Genomic DNA, 25657 nt, shown 5'->3' with positions numbered 1-25657 from the left:
TCCCTCAGCAATACACCCCAGAACAGCTGTCTAATTCTGGTTGAGCAGCGGTGTGTGGTCAGCTCTGGCTGAAGTGTGCTGTATATATAAAAGACTTCACATAAATACGGGGAAATGTGAAATATTGCTAGTGTTTTATGTTGACTATGTGTTCGGATAATATTTTGGAAACATTGAAATAACTTAAATATACTGTTAATATTTATTTTATCTTTCTTTTCATTTTTTTACATTTTCTCAACTTTTATTATGAGAAACATTCAAACTTATTGATACTGTGAAGGAATATTAGCACGGATATGTTTATGCTGGGATATCAGCACCCCCACATACACATCCCACTACACACACACATTAATAATAACTAGATAATTTAAAAAAAAATTAGCAATCTATTAGTGAGTAATGTCAATATTCAAAATATCCAGTTGTCCCAATAACATCCCTTTATAATTCTGTTCCTTTGTGGCTCAGCTCATATTGACAACTAGACAATTTTATATTGCATATGTGGCTTTCACTGAATTCTTTTTCTTTTTCTCAAGGCACATTTCATGTAGCTCAGGCTAGCCCCTAAGGTACTATGCAAGTGGAGGTGAGTCTTGAACTCCTGATTTTACTCTCTCTCTCTACCAAGTGCTGCGATCAAAGTACTACCATGCCTGGTTGTACTTTGTGTTTCTGGTAGACTGCATTACTTGGAAGACTCATAGCTTTGGCTTGCAGGTGGATCACAGTCACTTGTGCTCTATTTGTTTACCGTGGATGGGGTGAGGTGACCTGGTGGAACTTGCAAAATGGAGGTACAAGCAGCAAGATGTGACAGAGCAGAGGTGAAATAAATAAATCATTTAAAGCGCTTCAATCACTAGACGTGTAGTCATGGTAAAAGGTGCTGGCTGTGACTCTATGTTTCCTCCCCCATGCATTTTTTTTCCAGCCCTCTTTAAAGGCCTGTCAAAGGCCCATGGAGGCATCACCACGGTTGCTTGTGTGTGCATATCCCAGCTCAAGAGTCTTATCTGAGTCCCCACACACCCCTGTTCCCTGACTATTAGGCCTTGTGCTGGCTGATACCTCCAATCTCCCTGGAGGCAGGTGGCTGTGTTGCAGAGCTGGGGTGGCAACAGCCCTCTGTGAGTCAGGCTCCTCCCTGCCCCCAAAGAAAGGTCTCTTTTAACAGTGGACTGCTGAGAGATTAAACGTTCTCATCTTTCTGTGAGCAGCTTCGGGCGGGCAGAAAGGGACGGTGAGCCCCAGGCCATGGGAACTGGTCCAGAGAGTAACTTCGGCATCTCTGGATGATGCTGTGAACTCCTGGGCCTTCCTCTTCTGCTATTTCTTCATCTCTGCTGTTGGCGGGAGTGTGTCTGCTCCTGGGAGAGCAAGACAAGGGGCCGCTGGTGCCAGAGATGCAACTGGGCCCCTTGTCCAAGTGTGTGTGAGACTATGTCTGTGCCTGGGCACGGTTTGCGTGTGGAGTGTATTCTTCCCACCACACAGAGATGGTGACTTCCCGGAAGCAGAAGGACCGGTAGGATTGACATGGCCTCAGCTCCTTCTGTGACCAGCCTCGCAGATGAGGTCAACTGCCCCATCTGCCAGGGCACCCTAAGGGAGCCAGTCACCATTGACTGTGGCCACAACTTCTGTCGAGGCTGCCTCACTCGTTACTGTGAGATCCCGGGCCCAGAATCGGAGGAGTCCCTCAGCTGCCCACTCTGCAAAGAGCCTTTCCGCCCAGGGAGCTTTCGGCCCAACTGGCAGCTAGCCAGTGTGGTAGAGAACATCGAACGCCTTCAGCTGGCATCCACGCGAGGCCCAGAGGTGGAGGATGCCTGTCCCGAACACGGGGAGAAAGTCTACTTCTTCTGCGAGGAGGATGAGGCACAGCTGTGTGTGGTGTGCCGTGAGGCTGGACAGCACAGGACTCACACTGTGCGCTTCCTGGAGGATGCAGCAGGTCCCTACAGGGTAGGACCCTGCAGGGTAGGGAAGGGCTCTGGGAGACCCTTGTGGGAGCCGGATTGGACCAAGGGAAGTAGAAAGGCGTTGTGGATTCTGGGGTGGAAGGGGTTATCCTGACTTCAAGTTCTTTTTCCTACTGATTTGATCACCCAGGCGGTAGACTTAAGCACAGGTTTATGATTGAGTTCTGTGTCGTTTCCTTGTGGACCATAGATGGTAGGAGCTCAGTAAATCCTCTCTGAACAAATGAACCATCAAACACGTGTGTGTGTGTGTGTGTGTGTGTGTGTGTGTGTGTGTGTGTGTGTCCTGTATCAGCTAAGTGTGTTTGAGGTTTGTATTTTAAGGAATGATCATGCTTGTTTGTATATTTACAAGAGTGAATGACCTGTGTATGGAGGAGTGGTCAGAGTGTGGTGTATTTGAAGCATGTAACTGAATGTTCCTGTTGTGAATAAGCTAGTTGGGTGAATATATGTGGCATGTATTTTTATTTTTCATTAAATGAGTATTGCTGGTTTTAGTTGCCTTTGTATTTTTGTGGGAGACCAGCTCCCACTTTTTCCCCCAAGGTACTCTTGAGGGAGAAGTGAGAAATATTTAGATAAGAATATAGAAGAGAGAGACATAGGATAGCCTCAGGAGGACCTGGGTCAAAAACCACCATCCCCTTCTGTCTCTGCTAAAGGGCATTTAAAGGAATGCCAAGGGGTGGAGCAAAAGACCTCCCCCCAGCACAGCCAAGTACAGACCATTCCAGACACCTGGTAACCATGCACGTGATCAAGCCATCCCTTAATGCAGCCCTGCGGTGTAAAGCAAGCTCAGCTCTCACCAGGAAACTTTTGTGGGCTCCCACATATTTTGTTACAAGCAAGTGTTTAGATGTATGATGTAGCAATTTGTTAATGATCTTTTGATAGTGGGATTTCTCTGTTCTCTCTCTCTCTCTCTCTCTCTCTCTCTCTCTCTCTCTCTCTCTCTCTCTCTCTCTCTCTCTCTGCCAGGTCTTAATGTAGGCTTGCCTCAGACTAACTATATAGCCTAGGATGACCTTGAATTTCTCCTGCCTTTATGCCCTGAACACTGGGATTATAGGCATGTGCCACCACACATGTTTTATGCAGTGTTGGGAATTGAACCCAGGTTTTGCATGCTAAGCAAGCACTCTAATGACTGAGCTACATCCCCAGCTTTTCTGTAGGTATTTTTAAACACACACATGGATATTTATGTGTTTACTTGTTCCTAATTCTGTTCTAGAACAATTTATAAAAGTAGTGCTTCAATTATTTTTGTATCCAAATTTCTTCTCACATCGTATCATTTCTAGATTACTGGTTCTAGTAAATAAGGAAGATGTTATTTGCGTGTATTTCCTTTGGGTGACATAATTTCAGTTTCAGCAAAGACCACACAGAGCTCAGATCGTAGGTAATACTTGCCACATGCAAAACAAGGTAGTTGTTTAACCTGAAGAAGGGCTCATGAGAAGGGGGTAAACCCTGGTCAAAATCTCTGGAGCACAAAGCAAGAGGACCAAGACTCAAGGCCAGGCCTGGTGGTGCTGACCTATGATCCTAATGTTTGGAAACCTGAGGCAGGAGGATTCTGAGTTTGAGGTAAGTCTGGGCTACATGAAATCCAGTCTCAAAATCAGAATAGGAAGGAGACCCCTGAGTCTCTCAAGGTGCTGAGGTTCATGCTCATCTCCAGGGCATTTCACTTCTACAGATTGAAGGTCCCTTTGTAGTTACTTTGTCTTAGTATTTTATACTCCTTCTCCCCAGGAACAAATACAGAAGTGTCTTATGTGTCTAAGGAAAGAGAGAGAGGAGATTCAAGAAATCCAATCAAGAGAAAACAAAAGAATACAGGTGCTCCTGGTAGGTCTCCGCCTCCCCAGGCCCAGCCCTTTTCTCCAGTCTGAGGCCACAGGGCAGACAGACACTTGAAGGTGTGTTTTGAGTCTTGAATCCTGACTCTGATGTTAACTCTTCCATCTTGAGTGACTGTCTAACTTTAGCTTACTCACCTGTGAAATGGAGATTAAGATCCATTTCCTTACTGAACTTCGCTGCAGGAATTAGTGTAATCCTGCCTCTAACACAGCTTAGTGGTGTGTGCACAATGTGTGCTTCCTGTGGGGCAAGAGGCCAGGCATCTCCGGTGTCTCTCTGAGCCCCTTTTAGAAGCCACAGTAATGACAATGAGAGAATGCTGGGCCTCATGAGAAATGGGGTGACAGGCAGGAAGAACTCCAGCTGCAGTCTCCGCATCCATATGGGGGTCGAGGAACAGGTGGGGAGTGGGGGGGCTCTGACTTTGCCACCAAACCTTGGGAGGTGTGGGTATGGGTCAAGAGGGAAGTGGGAATGTGCAAGGAAAGGAAGGGAGGAGGAGATGAGATGCTGCTGTGGGGAGAGGAGGGCTGGGGGTCAGGTGGGGAGGAGGAGAAGATTCCAATGTGGCTCTCATCTTTCCTTCTCAGACTCAGGTGGCCACCCAAGAGACAACAGGTGATTTCCCAGTTTGCACATCTGAGCCAGTTCCTAGAGGAACAACAGAATGTCCTTTTAGCACAGCTGGAGAGGTTAGATGGGGGACATCCTGAAGCAACAGGAAGAGTTTGATTCCCTGGCCACAGGGGAGATCTGCCGGTTCAGCGCCCTGATCGAGGAGCTGGAGGAGAAGAACACTCGGCCAGCAAGGGGGCTCCTGATGGTGAGACCTAGCCTGCCCTCACCCCCGAGGTCTCTGGGATCATTGCCTGATTTGGTACCCTCCTACATACATGTCTCTGCATCCCAGATGGGATGTGGAACCCAGGGCCCATGGGGGCTGATTCTAGTCTGTGCTTCCTCAAGAATTCTCTGGTCATGGTACTCTCTGGCCTCAGTCTTCTTTCCTGCCATCTATAAGATGGGAAGAGATGAGGCTCCAAAAGTAAAATGAGGTAGATAGTTGCTCCGAGTACTGTGCGAACAACTGCCAGGTGCTGTTTCCAAAGCACATTTTTTTCAGAACTTGAATGTCCTCTCCACTGGCCAGGAAGTTCTTCTTAAGCTGTATTACGTCCTTGAACTGGAGGAGAGTTATTGGGGTTCCAGCAACATGATTTAGGGGGATGCTTTGGATACTGCGAAAAGGAGACCTTGGTGCAGAATTGTGCTTACTTTTTGCCTATAGCTAGAAGTTGGTCATACCACCAACTCTGTCTATGAAGCAAAGGAGTCGGGTGCTGGTTTCTGGTCCCCATTTGTCCAAGGCTAGGATTGTGGCATTTGGGGTGTTTTGTGGATATGACAAAAGTAGAAGAGAAAAATCCAGAAACTGAATCTCTCTCTCTCTCTCTCCCTCCCCCCCCCCCCCGTATCCCCTCTCTCCTTCTCTTTCTCCGTCCCTCTCTCTCAGGATATCAGAAGCACTCTTATAAGGTTAGTGATACAACGCCTATTTCTCTTTTTTCACATAGATAGCCACCCCTGCTCCACCCACCTGGTGATTGCCATGCAAATAAACCACACTCTCACATGAAGGGCACACAGCCATGGGTAAATCTACACACGCCCTAATGTGTTCTCATGGGCTGCTGTAGATCTACTCACTGTGTAGCCGTGGGTCCATCTGAGAGGATGGGAGGTTGCTGATCCAGGCCTTGTTAGAAGAAGATGGCAGCCTGGAGACATCATTAGAAAAGAATAATTCTAGGGTCTAGAGAGATGGCTCAGTGGTGAAGAGCACATGTTGCTCTTGCAAAGACCCTGGACCCAGTTCCCAGAACCCACACCCATCTCTAGGTCCAGTGGATCCTATGCCCTCTGGTCTCCACAGACACTGAATGCATGTGATGCACATACATGCATGCAGATAAAATACCCAGACACATACAATTAAGTAATTTTTAAAAAAGAATAATTCCCAGACTCTGTCATTTCTGTGGCCCTAGATGTGAAACTAGAAAGTGCCGGAAACCCGAGGCTATATCTCCAGAGCTGGGCCAGAGGATCCGGGACTTCCCCCAACAGGCCATCCCTCTGCAGCAGGAGATGAAGACATTTCTGGGTAAGGAGACCCCAGGCCTCCACAGCATGCTGCTGTGCACACAGCCTGGGCTTGGGAATGGCCTCCTGACTCCACTGCCAGTGACTATGTGTTTTAGCATGGCTTATCTCCTTCAGTACCTTACCTTTCTTATTTGCCAAGTCCGGTAAAATCTGACTCTCAGGATGATGTCACAGTGAGGAGAAACAATAAAAGTGAAGATTTGGGGGCTGGGGGATCAACCTGTTAAACAAATGTGACCAACTGACGTGAAGTAGTAGAAAGGATAATGATTAGCAACATCCATCACTCTCCATCATCGAACGTTCTCAGCAGCGTGTGCACTGCCTTGTGTTTTGATGTTTAGTTAGTTAGTGACAGTGTTTGCCTAACTGCAGAAGCTGGCTCTCCCTCCTCTTTTGCTTTCCTTCTGCTGTTTTCTTTCTTTCTTTTTCTTTTTTAAGATTTATTTATTTATTTATTTATTTATTTATTTATTATACAATGTTCTGTCTGTGTGCATCCCTGCAGGCCAGAAGAGGGCACCAGATCTCATTACAGATGGTTGTGAGCCACCATGTGGATGCTGGGATTTGAACTCAGGACCTCTGGAAGAGCAGCCAGTGCTCTTAACCTCTGAGCCATCTCTCCAGCCCCTCCTTTTTTCACTACTGAAAGTTGAACCCAGGGCCTATGTATGGTAGGCAAGTGCTCTACCACTGACCCACATCCCCAGCATTTTTCCCCACTTCTTTTTATTGGTCTAGCTGACTAACTGAGCCACCCTTATAGGAACTGAGCCCCACTCCTTTCCCAGAAGGAGTCATAATGGGAGCCAGCCAGGAAAGTTAGAAATGTAAGTTGTGGCTTTCTGCTCCCCATGAACTGTGACATCATGAACAATGCCACCTATTTCTAAGTGTCACACCCACAGAAACATGCCCCTGGGAGGACATTCCTGAATCCTGCTTCCTGCAAGCACTGTCATGGACTAGACAGTAGAGGGGATTTTACTCTAACCAAAGGCGGACTTTGGGCCAGCCCAAACATTATTTCCTAGTAAAGGAAACAAAGTGAACCCACTGATCTTTTCCTTGAGTAGATGTGTGTGTGAAGATAGAGAGGTAGCATGGCAGGCACAGTGCCTGTCTGCTCACGGGCAGAGTGGCAGGCTTCTCGGGGGGCTCCAGGCCAGGAGCATAGTAACCCCTAGGAGCTTGTGAGAATGTGCATCTGCAGCCCTGTCCCAGAGTGTCTGGATTTGAAATGAGGGGTTTGGGTGCGAGCACATGTTTAGAAGCACCGGTCGAGAGGACTCCTCTCTGTTCCTTCCCTCTTCTGAGCCTCCATTTCCTCATCACTGAGTGTTCTGCGGTTTTGAGATTAATGAAATATCATCTTGTCATTATTCTCTCTTACAGAAAAACTCTGCTTTGAGTTGGACTATGAGCCAGGTAAGCAGCCCACATTAGGATGGGGAGAATAGAGAAGCTTCTGGGTCCTGCACTGCGCGCTGAAATACTTATATAGACGTTCACACACATCATACACACACATATGACTTGTGTCTGTAAGCAACATACACACTCATATCTATAGGTTACACAGTCAACCCCAGACAGAAAAACACTGCTTTGTATTGAATATGGTGAGATTTCCCCCTTCTCATTGCTCCTTAAATAATGTAGTATAATAACTATTCCCATAGCATTTACATTGTATTATGTAACATAAGCAACCTAGAGATGATTTGAAGTATTTGGGAGGGTATGTGTAGCTTACACGTAAATAATACTCCTTTCAACATGATGTATATGAGCTTTTGTGAAGCTTAGTATGCAAGGGGGGGTCCTGGAAAAAATACCTCACAGATACTGGCGTATGACTGTATACGGCCCTTAGGAGAGCCATGAAGTGAGGACAGGCACATACATATCCCTGATAAATCTGGTCTCCAGATCTGCACATGTACAGTGGACAGAATGATTAGACCAAAAAAATGAATATGGTCTGTCAGGGATGCCCCTTCTGGGTAAGGGGAACTTTTGTCTGGATTGAGAGTCACTTTCTCAGAACCATCAGGAACCTCTACTCCCTCTCAGATGTTAGTTTTTAAATTATAGAAACAGATCAGCTTACAAGGGAGACAGGAATGAACAGAAAGAACCCCTTTAATACTATTAGTTCCCCATCAGCCAGCCAAAGACCCAGGAGAGCTGTGGAACTGTTGGGAGGGCTCCCTAACCCATGGGTAAGTCTGCATGTATAGTTTTCTCCATTTAGAAGTTTTTTTTTTTTGTTGTTGTTGTTGTTGTTTGTGTTTTCTGGATGGGGGTCTCACTATGTAGCTTTGGCTGTCCTGGAACTCACTATGTAGACCAGGTTGGCCTTGAACTCACAGAGATCCGTCTGTCTCTGTCTCCTGTGTGCTGGGATTAAAAATATGCACCACCATGCCCAACTTCCTTCACTTTAGAAATATTAAACATAATGTATAGGGAGAATTGGGGGGGTCTAAAAAGTGGCAGTCAGAGTCCAACAGTTTAAAATGACTGAAGGAGAGTGCATGACCCCAAGGTGAAGAGGAGGGAAGGCTGTACAAATGAGTCGTCATATCCTCAACCAAAGCAGGGAAGAAACTCTAGGTTGGAATCAAAAGGAGGAAAATGTCTACTTCAGAGAAAAAGGCTGAAGGAGAGGCTATGCATGGAGACTGTGTGAGGAAGGCTGTGTGAGAGAGGAGGCTGAGTATGAAGGTAGACGTGAGAGGCGGCTGTGTGGGGGACGTGCTGTGCTTGAGGAAAATGATGTGAGGACAGTATATATGAGAAGAGGCTGTATATAAAGGCAGGGTGTGCATAAAAATGATTGCGTGGGGGGGAGTACTTATGAATGAGGAGACTGTGCATGAGAGAGTCTGTGTATGGGGTGGTGGTGTGTGAAGGTAGCCATGTCTGAAGGGGGCTGTGTGTGGAAGGATGTGATGAAGAGGCTGTGTATGAGGAAGCTGTTTGGTAGTGAAGGCTATCTGAGGAGGCTATGCATGAGAGTTGCTGTGTATGATGGCGGACACGTGTGGAGGAGGCTGTGTAAGGGAGTTTGTATATGAGTGACTGTGCATGATGCCCATTGAATGTGAGGGGTGCTTATTTAAAGGGAAACTGTATGTGAGAGAGGCTTGTGTGAAGGAATGCTGTGTGTGAGGGAAACTGTATGTGAGAGAGGCTGTGTGTGAGGGGTGCTTGTATAAGGGAGTACTGTGTGTGTGTGTGTGTGTAAGAGAATTGTATGTGAGGGAGGTTGGTTGTAATGGCTGTGCATGAGTGTCAGTGTGTGAAGAAGTCATCAAATGGCTAGGTATAAGGTGCCCGTGTGTGAGAGTGCCTTGCGGGAAGAGGCTGTGTGGAGGAAACTGCGTGCAAAGGTATTGTATGAGGAAGGCGGTGTGTACACGAGAGGCTATGTAGGAGGGTGACTATATAGGAAGCTATCAGGAGGGCTGTTTGTGAGGGAGGCTGTGAGGGTATCCACGTATGAGGAAGGTGTAAAGGGAAGGTGTGTGTGAGGGAGGCACCTGTGAGGTATGTAAAGTGTGAAGGGACACTGTGTATAGAAGCTGCGTGAGGCCACCTGTGTGGGAGAAGGCCGTATGTGAGGCTGAATGTAGGGCCGTGAGAGCAGCTGTGTGTGAGGGTGGCTCTGTGAAGGGAGGATGTGCACGCAGATATATGATTGGCTGGGTGAGTAAGGTCAGTCAGTGTGAGGCGGGTTGTGTAAGGTCAGTGTGAGGCTGGTTGTGTAAGGTCAGTGTAAGGCTGGTTGTGTATGAAGGAGGTTGTGTGTGAGGGTGGCCGGGAGTTGAGAAAGTGTGAGAGAGTGCTTGTAAGGAGGATATGTGTGAAAGTGGCTGTGTCAGTACCAGTGTGCCCCTGTACAAAGAAGTTGTACCTGAGGGGACGCCGTGGAGATGGGAGGCCATGTGTAAGGGTATAGAGTGTGTGGGGGTGCTGTGTATGAGGAGGCAGTGTGTGAGGGTGCCCATGTGTGAGGCAGGTTGTGTGTTAGGGAGCCCCTTTTTTTTCACCAGCAGGAGGCTTGACTGCTCACCACGAGCTGTATAGCTTTCTAGAGGGCAGTGGACTCTCTGACGGACTTTTCTGGCTTTAACGTGACGTGCGTTCCCTTGGCATTCTTTTAGGACGCAGACTTTTAGACTGTAGGTCTGACCAGTTCCTTGATGATGCCCAGGCTCCGGTACACACAGATGGTTTAACGCGAGCAGGCAGGGATGGAAGTGAGCGTCTAGGCCATGCCAGCAAGACATAACACATCCGCTGACATACTCACTCCTCGTTTTACTCCACAGCCCATGTTGCTCTAGACCCCCAGACTTCCCACCCCAAGCTCCTCCTGTCCGAAGATCACCGGAGGGCTCGGTTCTCCTACAAATGGCAGAACTCACCGGACACTCCGCAGCGTTTCGATCGGGCCACCTGTGTCCTGGCCCAGCGTGGCTTTACAGGAGGGAGGCACACGTGGGTGGTGAGTGTAGACTTGGCCCACGGAGGCAGCTGCACTGTAGGGGTGGTGAGAGAGGACGTGCGGCGGAAAGGAGAGCTACGGCTGAGACCGGAGGAAGGAATCTGGGCCGTGAGACTGGCTTGGGGCTTTGTCTCCGCTCTGGGCTCCTTCCCCACAAGGCTGGCCCTAGAGGAGCAACCCCGGAAGGTGCAGGTATCGCTTGACTATGAGGTCGGCTGGGTGACCTTTGCCAATGCTGTCACCCAGGAACATATCTATACCTTCACCGCCTCCTTCACGCGGGAGATCTTTCCCTTGTTTGGACTCTGGGGCAGAGGGTCCAGTTTTTCCCTGAGCTGTCGAGAAGGTGCGGTTTCCCTCCTCTGAGTACAAAGCTGGAATCAAGCACCCTGGGGAGCTGACCCTTGGCTGGGTCACCAGGCACAAAAATGACTGTCTTAGACAATAGGGATGGCATGTGTCAGTAAGGGACAAGGTGCTAGGACCTTTAGTCTCTTCACTGCCCAGCTCTTTCCCCAGTGCCCATCAGATGGTCAGGGTGTCTAGGACGGGCTGCTGCTGTTTCCACCACTGTCATTAATGTCTATAGATGTACAAATAGTGCTGGATTGTATGCCTGAGGATCTGGATTCCAGAAGTCCTGTCATCAACCAGTTGCGTGATTTCAAGCAAAAGACTTCACCTCTCCATTTTGTTTTCTTCAAAAAATATTAATTTATTCATATCTTCAAGAAAAATTCTGGAGGAGTCGATATGACCAAAATACATGAATAAAATTCTGAAAGAATAAATGAGTATTATTTGAAAAGGAAGCATCTTCTTTTTTCTACCGTCATGTGGCATACACCTGACATGGCGTCTCACCACGGCTCCTCGCATGACTTTCAGGACCAGTGTGTGCCTTCGCTTCTGCCACCGTTGGGCTAACCAACATCAGCCAGTGGGCAGAGCTGCTGAAACCGGTAGTTGATTGGCCCCAGCACCAAGTGGAGGTGGATGAGCTGGGCAAAGTGCTGATGCCCACCCACCTAGGCCAAGCACATTTCGTGGGATGGCCTTGACCCAGGGAAACTCGACACCTTAGTCCTCACAGACTCAGAGGGTCCTAGGAGGAAGGACCCAAATATAGGGAGTTATCTGGTGGTCAATATGAACAGCAATGACATCAGCAGTGGCATGGTCCTTTCGGATTATGTGGGCTCTGGGACCGCCAGTGATGCTGGCCTCCGCTGCTACATCTGGTTGTTGTACAAAACAGAATAAGCCATGAGAGAGTGACAAACCTATCTTCAGCAACAGGTCTGAAGATCACAGTGGCAAGTTCAAGGTGGCAGTCTTCCACAGGAAGAACTCCCTGGAAACCCCTGTGGCTGGCACGTCTTACCAAACAGAATGGGATGACTAGGTGCACAAGCTGTACTAGCAGTTGTCTGGGAAGTAGGGGTGCTATGGAGGCCAGCGGTCCTGGAGACCCCTCACAACATTGTCAAGTGGTGCAAAGCACGCTATTTCTCTCCTTCTTTCCTGCCTCCTCATGGGGAGGGCAAAGGCCTAGTGCCATCTATACCTGGTTTAACAAGGAGAGGCTCTGAGTCCAGAACCAGGCACAGTGCATCTTTGGAGATGTGTTTTTAGGGTCTTGTCCCCAGTGAGACCAGTGTGAGCAAAACTAACTGGGCTATCTGGGTGTGTTAACCTTGTCTGTTCAATGTCAAATAAAAATAAAAAGCATTGAATTCAATTTTTAAAAAAAGGGACGTTCAGGATCAAGTAATTCTGGCAAGAAACAAAAGCCAAATTGTCTGTCTTCGTAGTTACTTTTCTACTGCAATGATAAGACAACGATGGTCAGGGCAGCTTATAGAGAAAGAGTCTGTCTGGGGCTTACAGTTTCAGAGACTATGACCATCATGGTAGAGAGCATGGAGCAGGCAGACAGGTATGGTGCTGGAGCAGGAGCTGAGAGGTTATATCTTGATCCACAAGCATGATATGGAGAGAGATAACTGGGAATGGTGTGGGCTTTTTAAAACCTCAAAACCTACCCTCAGTGACACACTGTAGCTGTAAGTTTTCTCAGGTCCTGTCTGGCCCTGCAGTCCCTCAGTCGCTTATAAAATAATCATTCAGAGGCTTAATATTAATTATCAGCTGTATGGCCTATGGCAGGCCTCTCGCTAGCTACGTCTTATAGTTTAACTCAACCCATAACTATTAATCTATGTACCACCACATGTTCTGTGTCTTTACCTGTGTCCCATTACATGTTATTCCTAAGATGGCAGTCTGGCATCTCTCCCACTCCGCCTTCCTCTTTCCTGTCTCTCTCCTTGGATTTCCTACCTGCATCTAAGCTGCTTTGCCATAGTCCAAAGCAGCTTATTTATTAACCAATAGGAACAACATATATTCACAGCGTACAGAAAGACATCTACCAGCAACACATCTCCTCCAACAAGGTCGCACCTTCTAATTCTTCCCAAACAGTTCCACCAGCTGGTGGAAAGTTTTTATTTTAACCTCTGGAGTTTGGTCATGTTTAAATTGAGGATCTTGTTTGCTTTTATCTGTTCCACAATGGCTAGCTAGTTGGTTCTGTAATAAAATATGTGGAACCTTTCAAAAAGAAACATTTTTGCTGTGGATAATTGATTGATAAAGTGCTGATTGGCCAGTAGCCAGGTAGGAAGTATAGGCAGGACAAGGAGAAAGGAGAATTCTGGGAAGTGGAAGGCTGAGTCAGGAGACGCTGCCAGCTGCTGCCATGACAAGCAATGTGTAAGATACCAGTAAGCCACGAGCCACGTGGCAAGGTATAGATTTATAGAAATGTGTTAATTTAAGATGTAGGATATATATATGCCAGGCCATGGTGGCACATGCCTTTAATCCCAGCACTTGGGAGACAGCCAGGAGGATCTCTGTGAGTTCAGGACCAACCTGGGCTACCAAGTGAGTACCAAGGGAAGGCGCAAAGCTACACAGAGAAACCTTGTCTCGAAAAAACAAAAACAAAAAAAAAAAAAAAAGATGTAGGATATAGCTAGCAAGAAGCCTGAGCCATTAGGCCAAACCGTTTTAAATAATATTAGCTTGTGTGTATTTATATGGGTCTGAGCGGCTGCAGGACCAGCGGGTGAGAGAGATTTGTTTTGACCACAGGCCAGGCAAGACTGGAGAAAACTCCAGCTATACATTTTTTTTTCTGTGCTAACTATGAATAAATCGTGGTAGCCATTAGTAATTTAAAAAGAAGATGATGGAGCACTTGGAAGGCAGTGGAGTAAAGGAAAAAAATCTCTACACCGTGTGGTGGCTCTTGTGATGTGATAGGAATCTGCCTAGCCATTATGGATGCTCAGAGGAAGGGATGCTGTCCTGTCTTCGGGGAGAATATAAGACCAGGATGTTTTTTTTTTGTTTTTTTTTGTTTGTTTGTTTTTTTTTTTTGTTTGTTTGTTTTTTTTTTTTTTTGGTTTTTCGAGACAGGGTTTCTCTGTGTAGCTTTGCGCCTTTCCTGGGACTCACTTGATAGCCCAGGCTGGCCTCGAACTCACAGAGATCCGCCTGTCTCTGCCTCCCGAGTGCTGGGATTAAAGGCGTGCGCCACCACCGCCCGGCCTGGGATGTTTTTTTTTTAAAGATGCATGTGGTGAGAGAGAAAAGGAGGGAGAAGAGGGAACAGAGAAAGCTGATTCACCTGGTCTTTGACTCTCTCAGGCACTGGGTCATCATCTCCATGTCCTTGTGGACAGACATGTACCATCCCCCATCCAATTCCACCCACAGCCTTCACCTGGTGGTGGTAGTTTTAGGCGAGGTGAAGGCCAGGGGGATAGTGGTTTGTTGGAAAACATTGCTGGCTGGTCAGAGGTCGCAATCTCCCCATGGCCTAGCAGCTTATCTCAATAAGCTCGGCAACATGGAGCTACCCCCAACCCAGCAGAACTTCCTGCCTCTGCCTGCCCTTATCTGGAGAGTGTTCCTGGGCCTGGAGGACTGACCTTTTCTAAAAGCTGTCTCTAAAACCAGATACTCAGTTCGTCTTTGCTTGACCCTTGGCACAGATCCCTGCTGAGAAGACTTGCTGTAGGAGCCCTGCTATAGGACCCTACTGCCATAGCCTGTGATAAGAGTGTGCCACTTAATGTAAATTAGGGTTTGTCTCCAGGGTCCCAAATCCTATATATTCCTTATACTCTGGAATAAAATTGAGCTGATTCATCTAAATCTGTCTCCTGGAGGGTTGTCTCCATTCGTGCTCATGGGCCATGTACAAAGCTTTCTGTTGCCCCTTCTGCCTCATTCCCCTCTTGACCCGGTGGCCAACAGGCCGAGAGGGGAGAGAGGACCCCGATAGTGGTGATGGTCATAAACCATAATCCAAAGACTACGTTCACCCCCTGGGGAAACTGTCTTCCTGATCAGTTGACTACCAGCTGAAATTGAAGAGGAGATGATGGAGGAGATTACTCACAAATAGCTCAGTTGGTGGAACAGAAACAGCATCATCTGCTCTCTTGTGCTGGAGTAAGAGGCTCTCAGGAGGATGCTGGGGGATAATTTAGATGACCTGTCACCTTAGGACTAACAAGTTGAATACACTAAGACTAGACAAAATGTGAGCTCTGTGGGATGAGGTAGGACAGGGGAATATTGGGGATTAAAGATAAACTTGTCTGAAGAATTGTGGAGAATTCTGTGGGATACAGGAAGTTGGGTGGAGGTGGGGTACTGTGGTCTTGTAGGGTCTATATAATTCCAGAAATGTCCCTGCTTGGAAATTATTTGGGGGCTAGGGTGGCAACCAATAATGGGTGCCTACAACTTAGAAAATTATATCCATCATCTCAAAGTGGTATATAATTTTATGTATTATAAAAACATTTTTTCCTTAACTTTACAGAGTGGCTATGATGAATTTTCTAGTTCTTATTGGGTCTACACTCCATTCTACCTAAACCTGCTCTGTGCTGACAGTCTATTTAACATTCTTACTCTACTCAGACATAAACTACATCTGTGAGGAGACAAATCAGTCATGGTGCAATTCTAAAGGAAAGGCCACCAGGCTCCTTGGGCCCAGGCTTGGAATCACCTTCAAAGGCCGGTGTCTATCCTCCACTCAGCAGATAGAAAGGGCCTTGCAGTTAGGGGCAGAGATCAGAGAGTATTCGGTGGCTTTCTCCAGGGTGTTCAATATTCCCAGTAAAATATATGTTTGAAAAATAATGGCATGTACAAGTATCTATATAATGCTAAAACACACCAACAGGCCCTAAGCCTTGTGTTCCACTAGAAAGTGGACTGTGTTTTTCTGTTTCTTTGTACTGGTTTTACTTGAGTATTTAAAATGACCGTGAACCTCTAAGGTATGTGTATATGAAGTTCCCTTCCTGCTATAAGGCATCATGTCTCTTATGGTACTTATTTTGGTAACTCTATGAGATACATTCTATTATCATCTCCCTATTTTCTTTTTTTATATATGTGCTTTGTATATATGTATGCATGGCTATATGTGTGGGTACATGTGTGTGTGGTTTCATGTACACATATGTGTGGATGTGTGTGGGGCCTGAGGTCGACATCAGATTTTTTTCTCAATCACTCTCCACTTTACTTGTTTGGTAGGGTCTCTTGCTAAACTCGGAGTTGTTCACCAGTTCTAGTTAGTCTATAGTTGGTTTGGGGGTTCTGACTTTTCCCTGCAAGGGCTGAGATTATAGGCAGCTACTCAGCTTTTGCCCATGTTCTGGGGACCCAAACCCCAGTTTTCATGTTTACACAGCAGACATTTTATTTACTGAACCATCTCCCTGGTCTTTATTATGCCCTGTTCAGCATGAAAGAGACAGCTATGTGTGGTAGTGTATGCATATCTCCGTAGGTAGAAGCAGAAAGATCAGGAATTCAAGGTCAGCCTCTGTCTCACAGTGAGACAGCAAATTTGATGCTAGCCTGAGCTGCATTAATCCCTGTCGAAAGGGAGAAGAGAGAAAAAGTGTGTGTGTGTGTGTGTGTGTGTGTGTGTGTGTGTGTGTGTGTGTGTGTCGGGGGAGGTGAATAAGAAAGAGGAAGAGGGGAGAGCTGAGGCCTGGTGAAATCTGGTTATTTGCTCATCCATGATTGTACAGTCAGGACTTTACAATCCATATCTGACTTCTGAGCTCTTAAACAGTATTCCAAACTGTTTTATTTGGAAACTGGTGGTCGTGTGGCCCTGGTGAGTTTTTTGAGGCTGACTATGCTCACTACAAGTGACTGCCATTCTGAAAGATAACTTGTATTTCTTTTTCTTTTTTTTTTTTTTTTGGTTTTTCAAGACAGGGTTTCTCTGTGTAGCTTTACGCCTTTCCTGGAACTCACAGAGATCCACCTGCCTCTGCCTCCCGAGTGCTGGGATTAAAGGCGTGTGCCACCATTGCCTGGCTTTAATTTGTATTTCTTAAGCTAAGAAGTTACACTATTAGTGAGTGAAGATACTCCTTTTGACCCATCAGCATATGCTCCTCCCTACGGCACTTGAAGCTTACTTCCTTTTAAATGGGGTGGATTTGATGACCTCCCATGAGGTGACCATTGAACCACCTCCAGGTTGTTCTTGCAGGAGTTGGACTCCATTTGCTTCCCCTTGAAGAGCTACAATCTTCAGCCTCCCAATTCCTCTTTCCCAGACCCCAGAGAAGTGCCACATGCTTTACCAGACACCCACAGGTTTAACTCCCGAACTTTCCCCACTTATGACATAAAAGCTTTCCATTGCAAAGAAGAGAGACCCATCCCAGTTAGTTTAAATAGGAAAATTTATTATAAAAACAAATGCAGAAATAAGAAAAAAGAAATTTTCTACCATTTCTTAGGCCTTATGGAAACTATGGCAGAGGCAGGTAAGAAGCTGGGGCACTACCAGTTCCCAGAGGAAGGATCTACTTCCAGCTTTACTCACAGTGTTGGCAGAATTCATTCTCTTGCTACTGTAAAACCAGGCCCCCTGATTCATGTCAGCGGGAGGATGTAGGCTGCTCTAGGAAACCAGGAGCTGCCCACGTATCTCTCCCTCTCAGCGCCACTAACTTTGGCAAGAAGAGTCTCTAGAAATGCATCTATTAGCAAGAGTCCAATGGAAGGAGATATGGTCACTTCAGTGACCTTCGTTGCCTCTGCTACATTCCTCTGATGAGAAGCATGTCACAGATACCAGGTTACACGGGTACATGAACATGAGGGTGAGGACTGTGGAAATCACCCTTGGATCCGTCTGCAACAGTCATAATGAATGAACAACGTGGGCAGTACAGTCAGGAGGCTCCATCAGAATCAGAAGAACTATTACCCCAATAAACCTGCCAAGCTCCATATGCTGAGATGGCCTCACTCTGATGACCTGTGCCATCCAGATGCTTTGATGCTCACATAAGACCGTGGACAGTAGGTGCCACCCCTAGATCACAGGTAATATGGAGACTGTACAAATGGCCCTGGACATAATAGAGATCTGAAATGCCCGGCCACAAGGAGCCACGAGCTCAAGTCTGGCTTAGGAAGGAGACTGTGTCCGAGTGTCAGAGGTTAAGGCTCCCGGTGAGAGTTGTGGGGATGAGGACACGCCAGGAGAACTAATTGAGGTTTGGGCTGGCTGGAGGAAGATGAGAGAGGAGTCCTTCTAATTTCTGTGGCGCACTCCTAAAAACAAAGAAATCATTCATAAATTAACATACATTCTACTGAATCTTCCACTGCCCATGTAGTGTGAAAGTACCAAGTATGTCTCCTTGACTTTAATTTTGCCCATATACACGTCTGTGTCATGTGGGTCCGCATGTGTCTTCAAGTGTGGGACAGAGGGAGAGGGGATCATACCTGTCCAGTAAGTCACTGGCATCCTGGGAGAGAAAGGGTGACAATCTCAGTCAGTTACTGTGTTCTTGCCACTGAATGCCCTTCCTAGCTCATGCTTGAAGGCCACTCTGCATGCCACCATGAGAGCTGGAGGGCACAGCACCTTTCTTCTGTTCTTCACTCTGTTGTATCATGGTGTAGCCCTGTACAAGCCACCCTCACCACACACATACACACACACACACACACACACACACACACACACACACACACACACACACGTACGCACCCAAAATCATCACATATCCCAGGAGTACCTCCCCTTACACCTCCTGCAGGTAGATTGTTTACTATTCAAAGAATCCCTCCCTGAATTTTGGGGTGCCTTAGGAAGTATACCTTCAGAGTGCTGGCATCCAGTTCCCTGGCTGTCCTTTCCAGGCCAGAAGCCAGGATGTTGAGCTGTGTTACTGCCTCAGAGAAGTTAAACATCTTTGCCACCTCCGCTGGTAGGTCCTCTTGTTGGTGTTCCTTGGTTTGATCTTGGTTCTGCAGCTCAGCTCTTAGCCTGTGGCTCTCCCAATCCACCTGAGACCACAAAAGAGGAGCTACCCTGAGATTTGATGATAGAGCCCCTGGCTCTCGATGCACTGAACATCTAGGTGGGAATACTGACTTCCACTTCTCTTCCTTCACGGTCTTACCTCATCAGCCATTGTACTGTGGAAGCAACTGAATTCTTCACATAGTACCTCCCTTCCCACCTCATAGTTCCAAGCACATCTACAGATACTGGGTCCTGCCATAGTAGAACACACACACACACACACACACACACACACACACACACACACACACACACACACACACACACACACCATGTTCTTTTAATGTCTGCTTCTAACCCTATAAGTGAGGAGAGAGCTCACCCAAGTGAGCGAGAGGGATAGAAAAGTGATCGTCAAGGACAAGATGTGTAGTAATTTCCAACTATCTATTTTAATTCTCACCATGTACCCGGGAGAATAGATGTTTTTCCTTGAGAAAAAGGATGTATGGAGGTCAGAAGGTTCACATGCCCCAAGTCATTCTGTTCACCAATCTCAGAGCCAAGCCCCAAACCCAGGTTTTCAGCCTATATGATCGTAATTCCATAACAGATTGCTCCAGGGACAGTTTTCCACAACAAAAGGAGAGGTTTTTCAGGACTCTAGACCGTCCCTGGAACTCAGACACCCACCTGCAGAGCATGTGGCATCTCCTCTTCCTGAGCCTTAAGTCGCTGAAGATCCCCCAGGTCCTTTCTGAGCTTCCTGCTTCTGCGGATGAGTCTTTCCTAGAGACAGACACAGCTATCATCAAACTGGATTGTGAGGCAGTACCCCAGGGAATCCATAGCAGGCCCTTGGGTGAGACTAAGAATAAACACCAAGACCAGGTGTGGTGCTGTTCACTTTTAACCCCAGCACTGGGGAGGCAGAAGCAGCTGGATCTCTGAGTTTGAGGCCAGCCTGGTTTACACAGTGAGTTCCAGGTCACCCTGGACTATGTATTGAAATCCTGTTTCAAAAAACAAAACAAAGCAATTTCTGGGGGAGGACTCAGCAGTTAAGGGCGGTTCCTGGCCTTCAGGAGCCCTGAGCTCAGTTCCCAATGCCCACATTGAGCAGCTCACAACTGCTGTAGCTCCAGTTTAGGGAATCTGGCACCCTCCTCTTTTTTGGTTTCCAAAGATTCTCTCTCTCTCTCTCTCTCTCTCTCTCTCTCTCTCTCTCTCTCTCTCTCTCTCTCTCACACACACACACACACACAATTTTAAAGAAAGTAAATATAAATAATGCCAATAACTCTAGATGCATGAAACAAGACCAGGCCAGTGCAAGTGTATCATTTACCATGTTTAAAATTTAAGATAGAACCCTGTTTTTATAAACATATTTAAAGATTTAACTTTGTGTGTGTGTGTGTGTGTGTGTGTGTGTGTGTAAATATGTACACACGTGTGGGTACCCAAGGGGCCCAGAAAAGGTACCAGATCCCATGCAGATAGAGTTACAGGTGGTTGTAAGCCACCTGGTGTGGATGCTAAGAACCAAACTTAGGTTTTCTGAAAGAGCAATATTCCTCTTAACCACTAAGTCTCCAAGCCCTGCATGCTTTTGTGTGTGTGTGTGTGTGTGTGTGTGTGTGTGTGTGTGTGTGTGTGTGTGTGTGTGTCTATGTTGTTGTTGTTGTTTTCTTTTGTTTGGGAGTTTCACTATGTAGCCCAAACTAGTCTGGGATTCAGAGATCAGACTGCTTCTGCCTCCAACCTCCAAGTGCTGGGGCTAAAGATGAACAGCACCATACCTGGCCCTGAACCATGGCTTTGTATGCTAACATGAAAAAGTAATTAAAGCAATTTTAAACAAGCCCTGATTATAAATTCTCCAAAAGTAACGGGACTTCTCTGGACTTGGTTTCTCCATCTGCTCCCTGTGCCCAGTCTTTGTTCTGGTACAGCTTCGATGCCACTTCCCATTAGGCCTTGGTTGATCACATAAAGAAGAGTCACCCCTGCCGGGCGGTGGTGGCGCACGCCTTTAATCCCAGCACTCGGGAGGCAGAGCCAGGCGGATCTCTGTGAGTTCGAGGCCAGCCTGGGCTACCAAGTGAGTTCCAGGAGAGGCGCAAAGCTACACAGAGAAACCCTGTCTTGAAAAACCAAAAAAAAAAAAAAAAAGAAGAGTCACCCATTATTCTCCTTCTGAGATCACAAACACTAGTTCTTTCAATTGCTTGTCAGCCTTTCTAATAAGTGTAGTTGGTTTTGTTTGTCATCAATTCTTTTACGTATGTGCAGGAGACAATGAACAAATATTCTTATTTATTTTTCTACACTTCCTGTTATTACTTAAATATGGACTTGAAGTCAGTAGTCATGAATCACCTTTGTACTTCCTCCCAATGCCGTGCGTGACACCTTTCATGATCTGAGAGTACAGACCTGAGTCAGTCACTCAAAGGATGGAGAAGACCTGTCCTCTCACACCTGACTCATGGCAGCGGGAAACTCCGCCCCCTCTGCTGTACATTCTGCCCTTAGTAGGTACAGAACTCAGTAGAACATTGCCCTTTCAGCTTTCTGAATCATTCTCCACATTCAGTTCCGATTTAGACTTCCTCGTTTGTTGTTCCAGACCGTGACAATGTTCTTTAAAGGCCAACTGTCTGGAGGACTTTGGAAACTTACCCTTCAGGGCTGAGGAAGCAGTTCAGTGATAGAACATTTGCTGGGCTTGTGTGAGGTCCTGGGTTCAAACCCCAACACCACAAAGAAAAAAAGAGAAAGAAAATCCACCTTTCATAATTGATAAGAGGACCTGACAGGGAAGCACGTACAGGGCAGTTGGGAGTGTTGGGGAGGGGTCCACTTTGGCTTCCACCAGGGCATCCCTGAAGCTTCAGATGCTTAGACTTTATATCTGCCTGGCAACAGTAATTCTCAGTCACAGACATTAATATGCAGATCTGGTTGAGAACAGAGATAGATGGAAGCCAAGTGACTGCCGACTTGCTCATTACTTCCGAAGCAGAGGGGCATGGGGTGTTAAGAGTGGGTTCCTAGGGATGAGGATGCAACCACAGTGTGAAGGCACCAGGATAGGATGCGGTGAGGCCACTGCGCAGGAGACTTTGAAATGACTAGAACTCGTTTTAAGGGCATGACATCATTAAGAAGTCTCAGAACTGTTCAATTTTAACATCCCCAGATGACACAGGTTTCTCTAGCAGATTAGTCGGTGTCCAAGGTATGCCTTTGGCTCATTAATCCTTGGAACAACTGTCAAGAAGATGCCAGTGATGGGGTGGAGGCATAGCTGAGGTAAAGGACACATCCTAGTGTATGTGAGGCCTTGAGTTCAAACCCTAGAACTAGTTTTAAAAGATAGTTTTAAAAGAAAGGAAGAAAGCCGGGCGGTGGTGGCGCACGCCTTTAATCCCAGCACTCGGGAGGCAGAGTCAGGCGGATCTCTGTGAGTTCAATGCCAGCCTGGGCTACCAAGTGAGTTCCAGGAAAAGGCGCAAAGCTACACAGAGAAACCCTGTCTCGAAAAACCAAAAAAAAAAAAAAGAAAAAGAAAAAGAAAGGAAGAAAAAAAGAAAGAACTAAGGTTTGGAAAGAAGAAGATGTAGCCTAGAAAGAAAGATGTAGCCTAGAAGAAGTTTTGGGCAGGGGGAAACAGTGGAAAAAGAAAAGCTAAGTGTGGTGCTATGTATCTGTAATTCCAGCACTCAGCAGGCTAAGGCAGGGTGATTGCCATCAATTACAGACTAACTGGGACTACAGAGTATGATCCCGTCTCAAGAAACACAAACAGTGGGGCTGGAGAGATGGCTTCGTGGTTAGGAGCACTGGCTGCTCCTGCAGAGGACCTGGAACCCACATGGCAGCTCACAGCTGCCTGTAGCTCTAGTACCAGGGAATCTGATGACCTCTTCAGGCCTCCTTGGGTACCACGCATGTGGTGCACATATATACATGCATACAATATAAAAATAAAAATAAATTTAAAAAAAGAAAAAACAACAAAGCCTGTCCATATTACAAATGTACAATTCTTAAAACGATTTAACATGGTGAGTCTGGTGGCATATGCTTGCAGTCTTAGCTACTCTGGAGGCTGCAGCATGGAAATCAACAGTAAGATTCCATCTCAAAATAAAAAGTATGAAAGAAGACTGCATATTAGCATAGCACGCTTGCCTTGCATGTGTAAGACCCTAGATTCAATTTTTATCCTTAGTACTATGGGAGGAGGAATAGGGAGGAGGAGGAGGAAGGGGAGGAGGAAGATGAGAAGGAAGAGGAGGAGGTTTGCACACAGGCAGGAACATACAGACTAGTAGAACAGGACAGGATCTATATGAAACATTTAATAAATGGTAGTGGGACAAATTACTACAATTTGGAAAAGGTAAAGTTAGTTTTCTATCTTTTATTTTCACCAAAGTATCTTGGGTATTTTAACTTCTCCAAAATACATACTAAAAGATATTCATCATAACATCCTGTATAACCTAAAAACAATAACCTGTGAGTAACCCAGTTTCCTAACTTGTGATTTATCCATAGAATTGGATAGAATGCAGTTGTTGAAAGATGTTCAAGAGATCTGGATGCACTGATGGGAAAAATGGGAAAATGTCCAAAACATATTTTTAGATGATAAAAACAAGATATAGTAAAAAAAATCGAGGGATCCAGACAGATGGCTCCGTGGGTAAAGGCACTTGCCACCAAGTCTGACAAGCCACATGGTAAAGGAGAACTGACTTCACAAAGTTGTCTTCTGACCTCCACATGCATGCTGTGGCACACCCCACCGCCACATCATATGTGCATACGGTAATAGGTAAATCAATAGAGTCCTTTATGCATTCATTGTTGTTTTAGTTTTTTGAAGTACTGGGCATTGAATCCATGGCTTCATTTATGCCAGGCAGGCACTCTACCACTGAGCTACATCTCTAGTTTCTGTCTCTCTGTCTCTCTGTCTCTCTGTCTCTCTGTCTCTGTCTCTCTCTCTGTCTCTCTGTCTCTCTGTCTCTCTGTCTCTCTGTCTCTCTCTCTCTCTCTCTCTCTCTCTCTCTCTCTCTCTCTCTCTCTGTGTATGTGTGCTTATGCTGGTTACCCCTGAAGACTAAGAATGAGGGAAGACAGGAAAAGATTCATTATTATTTTTATTATATTTATTTATTTGGAAGGGAGCACACACCGTGGAGCTTGTGTGGAGGTTAGTGGACAGTCAGTGGGAGTCATTTCCATCCTTCCCTCATGTGGGTTCCAGAGACTGAACTTGGAACGAAGCTTGGTGGCAAGCTCCTCTACCCTCAAGTATCTCCTATCCCAGAGGCAAGACTTTTAGTTTTGCTATTTAATATTAATATTTAGTTTTGCTATTTAATATTTAGGTGTTGCCTGAATTTACTACCAAAAGTGTGAGTCATTTTTAGAAAAAAATTTAAATAAAACAAGAAACAACAATCATAATCAACAAAGGAAGGGAAGGGAGAAACAGGACATCATGTACAACTTTTCAGATTTCAAATATTTTAAAGGTAACTGTTAGTACAGATAAATCTTGATTGCATGTCTAGATGAGGTTCTAGAACCACCCACCAGGGAACCGTATAATCTTAGTCCAGAAGTGGTTCTTATTATCTAGTACAGAATCCCATCATCTAGTAGATTATCTATACAGCTGAGCAAACCCAGGGGCCCAAGCTTCCTGGGACTCTGCCATCACAGTGGCAGGATCACCTAGATAGACACACAGAGGCCTGGAAACCCTGAGATTAGCAGCGAGGCACACAGAAAGCAAAGACCGGGACTCCAAGTTGATGGCAAAGAAGACTCAAAGGAGGTGTCAGTCACTGAGCCCCTGTGAGGAGCCAAGCTCAGAAGCAGTAACTCATGGAGCCAGTGGCAGGGGCTGTTGGGGGTGACACAGCCTTACCTTATAGTGGCTGATGGCATTTTCAATAGAGAGCTCAGTATGAGACTGGTGTTCAGGGGACCTGAGGCATTCCACACACAGGAGATGTCTGCTTGTCTCACAGAAACTGCACACCCTCTTCTGGTGGCTGTAGCAGATGTAACCATCTCCAAGGACCCCCTCAGAGTAGGGCTTCCTGCAGACTGGGCAGCTGAGGACCCCAGAGACTGAGGCCTTATCCATGTGCTGGGTCAGGCACATTCGGCAGAAGAGATGCCTGCAGTCGGTGCTCACAGCTTCCTTCAGGGGATCCAGGCAGATGGGACAGATGTCCTCCTGGCTGTCCTTGTGCAGAGGGACCATAGCCCCCACCTCACCGGCCTCCCCACTGGGTCGTTTGAAGGCCAGACAGTCTCAGGTGATAGGGCTCAGTGGAAGTTGATCTGAAGTAGGATAGAGTGGACTCAGACCTGGACTTCAGGTCACTGTCTACCCTGGATCAGAGATGCCAGAGCCTGGGCTGTAAGAAACACAACCAGGCAGGAATTTCAGAAACAGTGTTTTATAAACTTAAAATTATTCTTCATTTTTCATAGACCTGGAGGAAGCAAGTAATCCAAACCCCAATTCTGTTTTTGCAAGTTTTCTATGGAATCTTTTTACAGTTCAAATTTAAAGTTCAAAAAAATTTTAGGCCATGGTGTCATGGCCAGAAGTAAACTATCAAGGACAAGCTGACAGTCTTCTCTGCTGTGTGGCTGATGGGAAGAACTCAGCCAGAG

At 46.4% G+C, this 25657-nt stretch overlaps 2 protein-coding genes across 3 annotated transcripts; one reads left to right on the top strand and one right to left on the bottom strand.

Moving 5' to 3' along the window:
- The first annotated feature begins 313 nt into the window (after positions 1-313).
- Trim10 (tripartite motif containing 10) lies at positions 314-13011 on the top strand. The gene is given in 9 exon segments (XM_052744076.1): positions 314-1974; positions 3759-3854; positions 4460-4474; positions 4476-4568; positions 4570-4692; positions 5383-5405; positions 5918-6033; positions 7434-7466; positions 10379-13011. Coding segments are annotated over 9 exon segments (1470 nt in total). The 5' UTR covers positions 314-1545; the 3' UTR covers positions 10921-13011.
- A 5162-nt stretch (positions 13012-18173) lies between these two features.
- Positions 18174-25238, bottom strand: Trim40 (tripartite motif containing 40). Of its 2 annotated transcripts, none has more exons than XM_052743823.1 (5): positions 24897-25238; positions 19637-19732; positions 18796-18984; positions 18418-18440; positions 18174-18240 (listed from the first exon to the last, which is right to left on the bottom strand). In XM_052743823.1, the coding sequence occupies exons 1-5, from the start codon at positions 25236-25238 to the stop codon at positions 18174-18176; spliced, it is 717 nt and encodes a 238-aa protein (XP_052599783.1). The 2 variants fall into 2 exon arrangements, with proteins under 2 accessions (XP_052599783.1, XP_052599784.1); XM_052743824.1 differs by having other exon boundaries at positions 18898-18984.
- Between the last annotated feature and the right edge of the window lie 419 nt (positions 25239-25657).

The sequence above is a fragment of the Peromyscus californicus genome, unplaced genomic scaffold (genome assembly GCF_007827085.1).
Source record: "Peromyscus californicus insignis strain IS unplaced genomic scaffold, ASM782708v3 Scaffold_19__1_contigs__length_69161282, whole genome shotgun sequence".
NCBI classification, from domain to species: domain Eukaryota; kingdom Metazoa; phylum Chordata; class Mammalia; order Rodentia; family Cricetidae; genus Peromyscus; species Peromyscus californicus.
The sequence above is the reverse complement of the archived record's forward strand: the minus strand, read 5'-3'. Positions and strand labels throughout refer to the sequence as shown.